This window comes from Phyllostomus hastatus, unplaced genomic scaffold (genome assembly GCF_019186645.2).
Source record: "Phyllostomus hastatus isolate PE091 unplaced genomic scaffold, TTU_PhHast_1.1 phas_scaffold_129, whole genome shotgun sequence".
In the NCBI taxonomy this organism is placed as follows: Eukaryota; Metazoa; Chordata; class Mammalia; order Chiroptera; family Phyllostomidae; genus Phyllostomus; species Phyllostomus hastatus.
This window is the reverse complement of record NW_025334009.1, coordinates 26,175,327-26,188,565: the sequence shown is the minus strand read 5'-3', so window position 1 is coordinate 26,188,565 and position 13,239 is coordinate 26,175,327. Positions and strand designations below refer to the sequence as shown.

The window sequence follows — 13,239 nt, the reverse complement described above, 5'->3', positions numbered from 1 at the left end:
TACTTATTTAGTGGATTGTCTTCAGAAATCTGCTCAGTGGTTCTAATATGATAAGATAAGGAAAATAGAATTAGGACTGTGGTCTCTAAGTATAGAGACCCTATTTATGGTAAACAGGACGTAGGATGCTACAAACAGATATTTGACATTCAGTTTCTACATGGAGCATATATTTAAACAAATTCAAATAATTCTTGGGCCACACATACATGGTAGTTTCATTTATTATAGATGTAAATATATGTCTAGTACAAATGAAGAATTTGGGTGAGTAATAGCAGTAAGTAAGATTTCACTGTTTTTAAAACTAATGAAACTACAGTTCCAGTGTGGAAAGGGGGTCAGAAGACCTGGGTTCAATTGATGACTCTACCATTGATGAGCAATGCGATCTTGAATACGAGTGGGAGACCCCCAAAATTGTCCTCTTCTGGGGGTGGGAATCCTTATAGTACAGGCTTCCTTTGCTAGGAGAGTGTTCTAAGAACCCATCTGTGTCACTGTACCAGTTGGCATTGTTGTGACAGGCTGTGTTTGGCTTCAGAGAAGTTTTTAAATCTTTCAATGTGTTTGCCCATTTCATGATGGGCGATTTACAAGCACACCTGGCCACAATGTACTGAGTGTTGAGCAGATTTTGACCAAAATGGCATGAACCCCATTCCCCACCCTCCCTATTCACCTTATCTCACCCCCAGAGACTTTTTCTTGTTTCCCAGATGAAACAAGACACCAAAGGGAAACACCTTGCCGATGTGGAAGAAGTGAAACAAAAAATGGCAAAAGCACTAAAAAGTATCAAAATTAATGAGTGCAAACACTATTTTGAACAGTGGGAAAAATGTCTCGATAGGTGTATTGCATCAAATGGAAAGTACTTTGAAGGTGACTGAAGTTTAAATGTGAGAATAAATACACAATTTTTTTATAAATAAATTTTGGTTTTCTTGGGGTTCCCCCTCTAAACTTCACCTTGATCCTCAGTGTAGTCATTGACACAAGGAAGAGCTAGATTAGACTCTCTAGGTTCTTTGCAGTTCCAAAAAAACCTGACAGTCTAAGTCAGGTATGTTAATTGCATTCTTTGTTATGTCTTCCTTGTTCCATAATATTTGAAGGTGGTAACCAGTTTTCAAATAATTTTGACACATAGTAAATTAAGGAACTAGGTGCCCTTTAAGTTCAAGTTGTAGGGTTAATTCACCATACTGATATAAATGGCAGCTGACAAATATATAATTGGCTATAGCTTCTGTGAAATGTGGATATGGGTTCCAGAAATACGCCAGGTGAATGAGATACACCTAGAGTAGAATCAGTATGGTGTATTGGAAGAGGCTTAGCATTTGAGTCAGAATTCAATTCAGTCCTTATTTTCTTAACATAAGCATTGAAGAACACAAAGATAAATACAAAATAAAAATGGGCAGCACCCTAAGGAGAAACAATTGAAAAAAATCAGTAAGCAAAGAGCTAAAATACAAGGTGCTGTGGGGACTCAAAGGGGAAAACAGGTCCTATATGAGCCTTAGAACAGCATCCTGGAACAGGGAGCACAGATGCCGGGAATCTCAGGAGATGATGGGTGGATACAAGGCCATGGAGCCACTCTGGCTAGCTTGGAAGCTTACAGCTTTTTGGCCTTGGGAAAGCTGTGTAATCTTAACTTCTCTGCACTAAACAAGGGGGAAAGATAACCTACTTTGCCTACCTCCGAGCTTGTTTTGAGGACCAAATTGCACATCAAAGTGCTTGGGAACTGTGAAGGAATACGATCCTATTATTACAGTTTACAGGCCCATTATTGTAGTCTGTTCAAATGAGAAATCTTTCACAGTAAGGCCTACATCATATCTGATATAAAACAACTACAGCTCAGTGTCTCAAGCTCTACTTGCAAAGTCTATTCTCAACTCAGCAACTCCACTGGGATTTAGGGATAGCAATAGGGCAAAGTGCTTTTCTGAACACTGACAATGAAGCTCAGAGTTCGTTTATTTTTGTTATTGAGCCTGCCAGCAGCACTCAACATGACTGTCATGTGAAGCTGGGATATGAAAAGTATACTTACACGCCTGAGACCTCATCTTTCTACGAGCTTACTTCATAGACACTTGTGTGTTTATCTGCTTACTTGGATCTACTTGAATCAGGAATGATTCAAATATTTTAACTGTTTCACTGTTGCTAATAACAGAAAGCATTCAAAGCACTCTGGTGTTTGGATTTTTAGAGGATACGGGTGAGGTACTAGCATCACCTTTCCCCCTACTTTTCCCCCTCAGCATAAGTGGCCTCCTTTATGACTTCATAATAGATGTTATCTACACTCTAAACTCTAAATAATTACTTGTGGATTTCTATAATATATACGAAGTTGCATTTTGTTCTTGTATCTTTGTAGCACTGGACTAAATCCTGTTAGATCATTAGAAGTCAGTTCTTTATGGACAAAGGATGCTCTGGGTGGGTGGGTCATTAGAGACACTTAATTTCAATCACAAAAGAGAAGACCAAGACTCAGCAAGCATGAGTTTTCCAAAATCACAAGGAAGGGGTGGTAGCAACGTCAAGATTTGACCTAATGTTCCAGTTCCCACTCAGGCTCCTTGCAGAACATTATGCTGTGACAGATCTACAATGAGGTGACCTTAGTTATCATCTGACTTTTTTTGAATAATGCCAGGGGGTCAGCCAATGTATAAACTTAAAACTGTCACCTTACTGAGTTAGCTATCTGAAAGCCCCTTAATGCTACACATCTTTATTTTTCCTATAGATATCGTCCATGAACTTGCTCTCAATAGCAAGTTAAACATGCTTTCATGAGCATTTTAAACTACTTCCTTCTCCTGTGCAATTTCTTATGTTTCAGAAATATCAGTTTAAGGTTCTGTATTTTGGACCATTATCTTAATCATGTTTTCACTTGGTAAGATCCTGAATGTAAAAAAGTAGGGGTTATTGTTTTTTAGATATGCCATTATTTTTTTCTCTTAAACCTCAGAAAATATATTTTTGAATGCTTATAGACTTGGCTTCATAATATTCATATATTATGTATACTATATTATTGAGATAAAAGTACTCTATTAAAATCACAGATTACACTAATAACATTGACAGATTTAGTATATAGAATTCTGCAATTAAAATAGTGAATGATTCATAGTAAGATCAACCATAATTAGCTAGGGAAAAATTACCACGATTGATAGATTTAGATAACATATTCATTTCTTCCTTCAACTAAACCATGCAAATCATGCAAGTAGATAATTCAAATAGTTATTTTTGCAATTTTCCCCACTCTGCATCACTCTAAGAATTCCTAATGCTGAGTTGACAGAATTTAGCCTAAGTTTGCAGACCAAAGCTCATTGGCCAGCAACCTCATTTCTTTTCTAGATATTTCATAGTTTTATTTTTTTAATAAATACCACTTACATATAACATATATATAAAATAAAATATGGGACTTGATTTTCATAGTCAGATGGTTTAACCTTACCCGAAAAAAAAAAGCTATCTTATATATCAGAGAAACAAGACTATATTTCTAATACTTAATGAAATTGTTAAGAGAAATTATATACAATGTATTTCTGCAGAAAATGGATAGAAGTACAAGGAAATATATTATTTTCAATCAATCCAAGAATAAATAGGAAGTATACTCAAACGTGGAAGTTAACAACCGAGGAAAGGGCAGAAATCCTTTTGAATCATAATATGTATTGTACATGGAGGCCCAAGTTGATCAGACAGAGCTTTGGCAATAGAATCCGCAGACAGACTGACTCAAAGACAGTTTGACAACTGCCAACAAGACTGTTGGGAGTTCTGCCAAAGAGCCAAAGGCTGGGATTACCACCCAATGGCTGGCATTCTCCTACTCGTGTTTGAAGCTTTCTCTCTTATATTTCATCCAATATTTTTGTTTGGCTCAAACGCATCAAGAATTCACACATTTTTTTAGATCATTAAATGTTCTTATTTTCAAGAAATATAACATTAGTTGTAAAAGAGCACACTTTTTCTCGGAAGTGTAAAGAAAATTTTGGTGACTTGCTTTAAGTTCAACTAGAGACATCAGCATTATAATCTGTTTAAATCTTTGTTTTATTAGGTTCTTCTTCACCCACAAATTAGGAAATACATATTTATAATATGGAATATTGTAGTATTTCATTGTATCATAAACTGTTACAGTACTAGTCCTTTTTTATAGCTCTGATATCTTGGTCTTCTTCACATGGCCCCTGAGGTTCTACTTGGATAAGTTGGCCTTGTGAGAAGTTCCAGTCATAATGAAGGTAGTTATAAGGATAAGCAGTTGTTCATCTTCCTTCTTGTATTATGAGGAAGGCAGGAGAGCAAGACAACCTTCTAGGTGATAAGAGACGTGTGCACCAGTTAATTTGCCTGCTGAGTTGCTAGGCAATGAGGTATATGAGTTCTGGCCTACAACTCTAGGCAAATTCTTTCATTAGGCAATTTTTCTGCTATTAGACAAATTCCACATTAGGAATTCTCTAGAGAGAATCCAATTTTTCATCCAACTTAAAACCGTGCATCTCCTACTTGGAAGCTTACCTTTGGATCTCGGAGGAACAGAGCCTTGAGGATCAGTGAGTGGACATCCCCAATGCGTGGGTAATGCATCAGAAGGCCGAGACACGTCTGGTAGTTACTAGAGATCACTAAATAAGAGGAAAAAAATAATTTAGAAGCAATATTTTAAAAGACGTTTGCTTCTCTGAGTAAAAATGTAACAGATTCAAAGAAATTGAAGCAATAACTCAATTTATTTGATAAAAGGAAACAGGGAGAAGGGATCTTTACCAAATGGCCTTTGAATCAACACACTGTACTGTTAACTGCAATCTAATATACCAGCACTTATCCTCAGGGTGTGTTGAAAGGGAAAGCCTCAGACATAGATGTGTGTGTGTGCGTTTGCAATATAAATAAACGCTTAGAAGCATGCATGTTTACTGCCATTTATATGGCTGTGTTTAAATGTCTCCAGTTTTGTTTAGAAATTATAAAAATCTCACGAATGGGAAAAAAAATCAGTTTAAAATTTTCATAAAATAATATTTACCCTGATTATTATGCTTCATAGCTTACATGTTGCATATTCCTTTGTATATATAAAACATTACATAATTCACCATTTTAGAAAATGTGATATCTTCCAATTATTTGTTTTTCTAAAGCTAATAAGAAATTGAAGGAAACTATCTATGCAGCATTTCTTGGAGGAAAATGTCAAAATCTTCATAGATGAGCCTAACTGTGTGCCTTAGACTGTCATTTAATTCTTTTTCAAATCAACCTAATTATGGGCACAATTATTAAACACATCTTTCAGGCAGGTCTATGTAAACTACTTCATTTCTTGGCAATCCATCTGCTGCTGCTGTCACAGTCGGGCCCACTGAGGATGCTTGTTTTGTAAGCGCACTGACTGCCTACACATCACTGATTGTGAAGAAACTTTATGGTTACAACTTCCTGTGGCTGAAACCAAATCTTTTTTATTAATCAGAGTAGTTGAAAAAAATTCCATGGGAAAACAACTGTCATTCAACAGAAACAACACCAATTGCAAAATAAATAATTGCATGTGGTCAGAAATACCACCGATTCATAGGTGTTTTTCTCCCTTGTGTTGGAAACACCATTACTTGCTATAGCTTCTCACCCCTCCCTCTGCCCATGAACATTATGGGGAAAGAAGACAGGACTGGGAAAAATGAATAATTATAATCTATGTAAGGAACCACTTTATCATCTTCATTTCCGTTGCTGATCTGACAGCTTGTAATTTCATACATCTGCTTTCATTTGTAAAGTACTCACTTATCCTACCCTTCCTATATCTGTTCAGACTCTCCTTCTCTTATTTGTACATTTTGTCATGTTCACATTCAGTTACTTCATGTCCTTTTTTTCTAGAAGTCAAAAAGCTAGGACACCGAGAACATTATAATATTTTCTTGTAGTCCTTCTTTGAGATCTAACAAATAAATAAAATGCAGATAATCAATTCATTTTATAACTCACGAAGTTATTCTCCCAAATGCTATAGTGTTACATATTAGTAACAGACCCGGGAAGTATTCCTGTAGATTTCTGCAATGGCTATGGGCGTGGGTTACGAAGGTGTGGGTTGGAATCCTGAGACACCATTTGAACTTTTCACAAAAGCTGCCTGAAGATTAAGTGGCATAATCTATGTGACTGATTTATAGCAGCTACTCAAAAACCTGTTAAAGAGAACTTCTCTAAGCTTAAGTGTAGTCATTTGGAAAACAACTTTCTCATTTAAAAAACTATATGCCCACCCCATTCGATTCAATAACTACATGTTGAGTACCTAATCCACAGCAGGCCCTATGCTTGGAGGGGGCGCAGAGACAGACACAGCACAGTCCCTGCCCCAGGGAAAAGTAACTACGGAAGGACAGATGTGCAACGAGAAGTTACTACTCCTCCCATCACTAAGATGCCAATGAATTACTGAAAGCTTTCTGAGACCAGGCCCTAAGCCAAGAACTTTATCTGCATTATCTCATTAGGTTTCTATGATAATCTTATTATAAGGGTACAGTTACTATCCTGTTGTACAGGTGAGAAAACTGATACTTAGGAAAGTTGTGACATTTCTCCAAATCACACAGCCCTTGGTGTATAAGGCCAGGTATAGTAAATATTTAGAAACAGGCATAAATTCTTGTATTTAGGTATAAATAGCAAATAAAACAAATAATCACGGGTTAAATATAAAACAAAAATAATGAGCTAACAACAAAACCTTAAATTAAGGCTTTAACATAATTTATTGTATCTCTTTACTGAAAACAAAGCCAATTTGTGTTAAGTGTCCTGTAAGACAACCAGGCATGCACAGGGCATCCGATGCACGCAGTGTGCTCTGGAAACATATTTGCTGAGGGCTTACTACATGGAAGGAAAACTGTCCAGTTACAATGTGCAGTGTCTTCAACTATTTATTTATTTATTTTTTAAAGATTTTATTTTTTGTCTTCAATTATTTAAAAACCCTTACTAGTTTAACTTCCCAGCTATAAAATGGCAACATTCAAAATGGGCTTCAAATGGACCAACCAGGTGAGGGTAGGGAGTAAATCATGAATAAAAATAATGAAACTTTTGTTCTTTGCAGTCGGGGAGAAAGCCAAGTATAAGACAAGGTCATGTCCTTCTCCATATAAAGTGATTTTCATCCAGTGTTTAAGACCCTGGTAAGGTTTTGTCCTTGCTGGTCCTCATTTCTCTATTAGCTTTTGGGTAGAATAATGTAAGAATTTTTAATTAAATTTTTGGAAAGAGGGCAATTTCAAATTTGGAGTAGCACACTCTTTGTCTAGTAAAAGACTTTACTCAAGAATTTCCATCTTTGAACACACAAAGGTGTATGCCAAAATTGTTACCAATTGAAACACAGTAAGTTAGCAAGCATTAAGTGCAGAATTACTGGTGACCAGGGTGTAAGCCCTGGAGACAGAACAGGGTATAGACAAGTCAGAATGACAGCATGTTAAGTCCACAGCACCACTGGTACTAGCTGTGAAATTTGAAGCAAACCACTTGACTGCGCAGGCGCAAGTTTTCTCTGCAGTCCCTATCTAATGACCCATCAAGGAAGTGATTTTCAACCTTCTTCCTCTCCTGGCACACATACACTAATTACTAAAGTTCTGCAGCAACCAAAAAATATATTTTTTGTCCATCAGACAAAAAAAATAAGTTTAATTTTGATTCATTCACACCAGATGGCTATTGTTGTGTTGGCTGTTGTCATTTTTTTATCTGACAATCTAAGGGAAAGGAGGTCAGTGCCCCTAAGTAGGTAGGTATAGCATGTTTCAAAAATTCTTGCAGCACACTGGTGTGCCTACCTCAGCACACTGGTTGAAAATCCCTACATTATAGGAATAAATGAGCCAATGCAGTGCAAAAACCTTCAAGGATTTCATTGAAAGTTATTACCATTAATGCAATGATGGTAGGCATATGCTACAAGTCCGGGCTCAAGTTCTATTTCCACATCTCAAAAGTGTCATTGAAATGAAGCCTGAAAAAATTAGTGTGTAGTAAAATTTAGTAAAGAAACTGCAAGCCTGATTCAAAATTTTGCTTCTTTTAATTTTAAATTCAAATGAGACAAAACCATAGGTCAGTTTATGTATTTATTAATTAGTTAATAAGAATATAAATCTGTAGGCATATTTTATTTCTTTAAACTTAGTGATTTTTAATGCTGTATTCAGAATTACAGTCTGTCAGTAAAAATGCATGAAGTATAGAAAATATTCAAGGAAGAAGTTCTAACAATATCTGTTTTTTTTTGTTACACTTCATGTATTCACTCATCTAACAAACATTTGTTAAATAACCATTTTGTTCCATACACTGAGTTAAGTATCAAGGATGTGACAAGAAATAAGACACCATCTCAACTTTCTTTTCATGTTCCAGTGGAAGAGAAGCATAAAACTAATTGTGACACAGGACAGAGCTGATTACAGTGACATGTGCTAAGGGCTGTGACAACTCCTAGACTGGAAGACTGCGAGGCCAGTGGGGTGTCAGCCAACAGCACGGGGAAGCACTGGGAGGCAGGACACTGAGTGGCCCCTATGGCTGGGATGCTAAGAAGGAATAGAGACATGGAAGGCAAAAAGTGGGTGGAAGTTTTGCTTATAAATAGGGGACATGGAGTTTAGATTTTACTGTCTTTGTTAGCATTCACTGAAAGATTCTAAGTTATACGATTAGATTTGTCTTTCAGAAAGGCTGGTGCTGGCACGGGTGATCGGTGGGAGGGAGGGAAAGAGGACAAGAGGCAGAGGGCGAGGCAGAGTTCCCGCTAACCCTGCAGAGGAGAGAAGAGTACCTGAAAGTAAGGAATGGGAAGGGGGTGCAATGGGCAGAAACTGCTGGGAAACTGGATAGGTCTTCCTATGTGATTAAGTTCGGGGAGTGTGTGCTTATGACAAAGGAACAGAAAAGCAACAGCAGACAAGAACTTAAAAAATTAATTTATATGAGGCTACTCAAAGGATATAGCAACTTTGAATTATTTCTTTGTGAAAGTTTTAAACAGAGTTTTTATTTTTTATGAAAGTTATGCACGTATTTGTTTTAAAGAGTCAAATCATTCCTCAAGTCTGGTTATAAAACCGTACTTGCACTTGCTGTCTCCTGCCCCCATTTCCCGCTCCATAGACGGATTTGCTTTCTTTTAGCTGATGAAAATATATTTACCTTCCATATTGTGAAAAACATGTGGATGTTACTAGTTCTTATTTTAAATGTTATCAACTGGCTTCCCACCCTAGAAAACAAAACTTAACTTGTCCTCGGCCCAGAAACCCATACAGCACACGTGCATTCTCTGTCTCTCCCTCCCTGAATTTTAGGTATTTTTTCAACTTCATGTTTTGTTTGTTCTTTTCAGGGAATTTCCCTGGAGGCCTCTGGTCTACTCCCTCATCCTGGGGATGTCTCTTACTTCTTGCAAGTGTCGTGCCCTTATTTCCTGGAGCAACTAGATTATTCTTTCTTAACTTCGTTCTCTCATCTCATGGAGCAACAGCCTCCTAAAGTTTCTGCACAGGGCATGGATTTATTGAAACCTTCTGTTTCAAAGATTTTCTATTGGCAATTAGTAGTTTGACTAGGTACAGAATTCCAGGTCAGAAATAACTTTTCCTTCAAATGTTGGGAATACTGTTCCAGAATTTTCAGGTTTCCAGATGAAAAGCCTCAAACTATTCTATTCCTAGTCCTTTACGTGGTTTGCTTTTCTTCTCTTTCCCCACTAATGTTCTGTAAATTCATGATAATGTACCTTGGGCCTATTTTTGTAATGGGCCCTTTCAATTTAGAAATTCATGTTTTTCTGTTTAACCAGAATTTTCTAATCGTTTCTTTGATGATTTTCTCCCTGCTGCTTATTTTGTGTTTGTTATTTATTCTCTCTCTCTCTTTTAAAGATCTCTCATCTAGATGGAATTTCCCAGCCTGATCCTCTAATTTTCTTTCTTTTCTAACTCTGTTTTATGTGTGCTTTCTGGGGCACTTTTTCTATTTTCTATTTCAGCCACCTTATTTTCATCATATTTCAATTTTCAATTACACTTTTTCCTTTATGTATTTTCCTGGCTCTCTCAGAAGTTTTCTCCTGTCACCACAGTTTGTGTCCCCCAGTTACTTTTACCCTGGTTGCTTGTTTAGGTATCTGCTTTCATTTCACCCTTTCCTGAAGTGTTGGGTGCTTTTTGGCTGTCTGCTCCTGTTTAAGAATGGGGCAGTACAGTACAAGGGTAACTTCAAGATCGCTGCATGCACATAGAGGGATGGGTTTGTCAACTCTGGGGTTATCATAGGTCATTTCTTGAGCAATTCTTGAGCCTGGATTTTTAGGCATTTTCCTTTAGGCTGATGAAGATACTCCCACTTCTTCCTGGAGGAAGACAGTCGGGCTTCAGCTCAGCGTTCTGTTATTTGAGATGGTGAAGAATACCTGTTTCTTCAACATTCACTGAAAAACTCCTTGAGTTCCTAGTTAAGATACGCTCCATTTTACCATCCCCAGAGGATAAATCCTGGAGGCAAAGTTGCAGTTCTGGGTACAACAGCTTCTTAAATAGACTATCAACCAGTTCTTGTTTTTAGTCTTAACTCTCCCCCCACCCTGACCCTCAGCAATTTCCAGAGGTTCTTAGCACTGCAAATTTCTACACTTTTAGGGATGTTATGGGTTATTTTTTGCTTTCTCCATGATCACTCTTGTATTTAGGTTTCTTAGATCTGCTAAATCAGTTATCACAGATCCATCTATTTTTCTGCTTCCAAAACTGCCATAGTCTCCTTCCTATGTTTCTGTCTGTAGGTTTATGCTATTTGAATGGGGTTTGGGGAGCAATGGAGGTAAATGTGATATGGCAGCCAGTTAGACAGACATGAGCAGAGTAGGAATGATAAACCAGGTACTGAAGGTCACCAGGGTGGAAAGCCCTGGTGTGCCTAGCAACAGACAATTGTAAGGCGGGACCTCAGCCCAAGAGTGACCTTTCCTCCTCTAGCATTTCACAGGCCGTGAAGTTCAGACCCTTTCCTGACACTTCCTCACCTGGCATGTTGCTAGTCAGGCAGTAGACCACCTTAGAGAAGCAACAAAGGGGCCTGAGAAGAGCCTCAGACATGGCCTTGTGAGACCACCCCTTTAAGCATTAAGCCCTAAGAACAATGAAGTTCTGACCCGCATCAAATAAGGACAAATCCTTGGGTCTGCTGACCACAGAGACAGAGTTTTGGTCAAGTTAGAGATAACATCTAGGCCTCAACTGTGTTTCAGCTCCTGGCCAGCAAAGCAGCAAGACCAGGTGGGCGATGCCATGGCTGACATCAGGACCAGCTGCAAGGACTAATGACCTCCTCCACTGGCACTGACCAATAGGAGAGAACATGACCTTGAAAGGACACACTTTGAAAGCTGATGAATATTCTATTGAGATCCTCCTGGGACCTCAGATAAAAGCCCTCCAGATAAAAGAACCCAGCTCATGTGTGCATGCACTCTCACGCACGTGCTCACTCTCGCTATCTCTCTCTCTCCTCTCTCATGTGTACTCATGCTTTTCCTTCCCCTTTCTTCCCCCAAGGTGCTCACCTTTGCTTTCTTTTTCCTAAGCTCTAAGGGGAACTTTCTTTTGACTCTGTTACTCATTTCCTGAGCTCATGCAGCCTGGCTTGCTCATTTCTACCTCTGTGACTTTCTAAATAAACTTTTGCTTGTATTTGAGTCTTGGCTCTGAATTCTTTCTTAGCCAAAAGTCAAGAACTGAGGTCTAACATCTGGTGCCAATTGCCAGTAACCAATGCATCTCACATCTGATATCCTCAATCACTTCTTTAATGATGTTTCTACTTAGCACCTAGACAGGCAAATTGAAGGGGAAGAAGAATCTAGGTGGGGAAGAAATTGGGTGGATAAACTTGGGCATGTAAATAGTCAGAAAGCCAGAGAGTACCAACTCCCTTTCTCTAATCATCAGACAGAACAGCCCCAGTCAACCCACAGGACTATTTGCATTCTCTTTTGGCAGCAACAGGTGGACATGCAATCTTGAGCATTCCTGTGTTAAGATTCCAGTGATGCTTGTGATTTTGTGGGCTTTTGCTCATTAAAGGTGTTCCAGGGTTCCTGAATCCCTCTATTGCACTACTTTCTAGGGCACTGGAAAAATGTGAGAAGGGTGTAAAAACACGAAGGGGTAAGATTATGGTATTAGGAGATAAGACTACTTCCTTTTCTTTATAGAAGGCCAGAATGAGATAGCAACTATTAATTTTGAACATGGAATAGAATTTCAGTAGGATAATAATTCCCCTTTCCTATCTCTATTCCCATAGCTGTGCAAATTAAAATTGTTTTCAGGTAAAAAACAGACGGTAAACAAAATGTGATGCCCTAAAACCCAAAACACTGACACCATGGAGTGCTGTCGAGGATGTGGAGCAGCAAGAACTTTCACTTATTGCTGGGGGTAAGCAAAGTGGCAGAGCCCTTATGAAAGGCAGTTTGGCAGTTATGGGTGACTTTTCAGGCCTAACCATAGTCTATTATGTGTCAGCCTGACTGGCCTAAAGGATGCTCAGGTAGATGTGTGTCTCTGAGTGTGTCTGGAAGAGATCAGCATTTGATCCGATAGACTAAGTGAAGAGACCCACCCTCACCCATGTGAATGGGCTTCATCCAATCTGTTAGGGGCCCAAATGGAATAAAAAGGAGAAGAAAGGGTGAATTCTCTCTCTTCTTGAGCTGGGATATCCACTTTCTCCTGGCCTTAGATATTGGAGCTCCTGGTTCTTGGGCCATTGAACTCTAAGACTTATACCATAGGCATCCTGGTTCCCAGGTCTTTGGACTTGGACTGAATTACACCAGTGGCTTTCCTGGTTCTTCAGTTTGCAGATGGCCTATTACAGGGCTTCTAGGTCTCCACAGTCATGTAGCCAATTCCTGTAATAAACCTCCTCATGCATATATTCTGTTGGTCCATTTCTCTGGAGAACCCTGACTAATACAAAAGGTTTTACTTGATAGGCCTTTCAGGGGACAGTTGTCCTCCCTGTACCGGCCGGCACACAGTCAGTGCACTGTGGTCTCTGACAGGAGCTGCAATTGAGGCCTCAGGC

The 13,239-nt window shown here is 38.6% G+C and overlaps 1 protein-coding gene across 5 annotated transcripts in view; it reads right to left on the bottom strand.

The window, feature by feature from the left end:
* The window catches only part of TBC1D5 (TBC1 domain family member 5), a 479,919-nt gene that overhangs the window by 106,810 nt on the left and 359,870 nt on the right, over positions 1 to 13,239 (bottom strand). For all 5 annotated transcript variants that reach the window (XM_045856992.1, XM_045856988.1, XM_045856989.1 and 2 more), the window contains one exon: positions 4,597 to 4,703. In XM_045856992.1, coding sequence (XP_045712948.1) covers positions 4,597 to 4,703 — 107 coding nt within the window. The remainder of the gene's footprint in view (positions 1 to 4,596; positions 4,704 to 13,239) is intronic.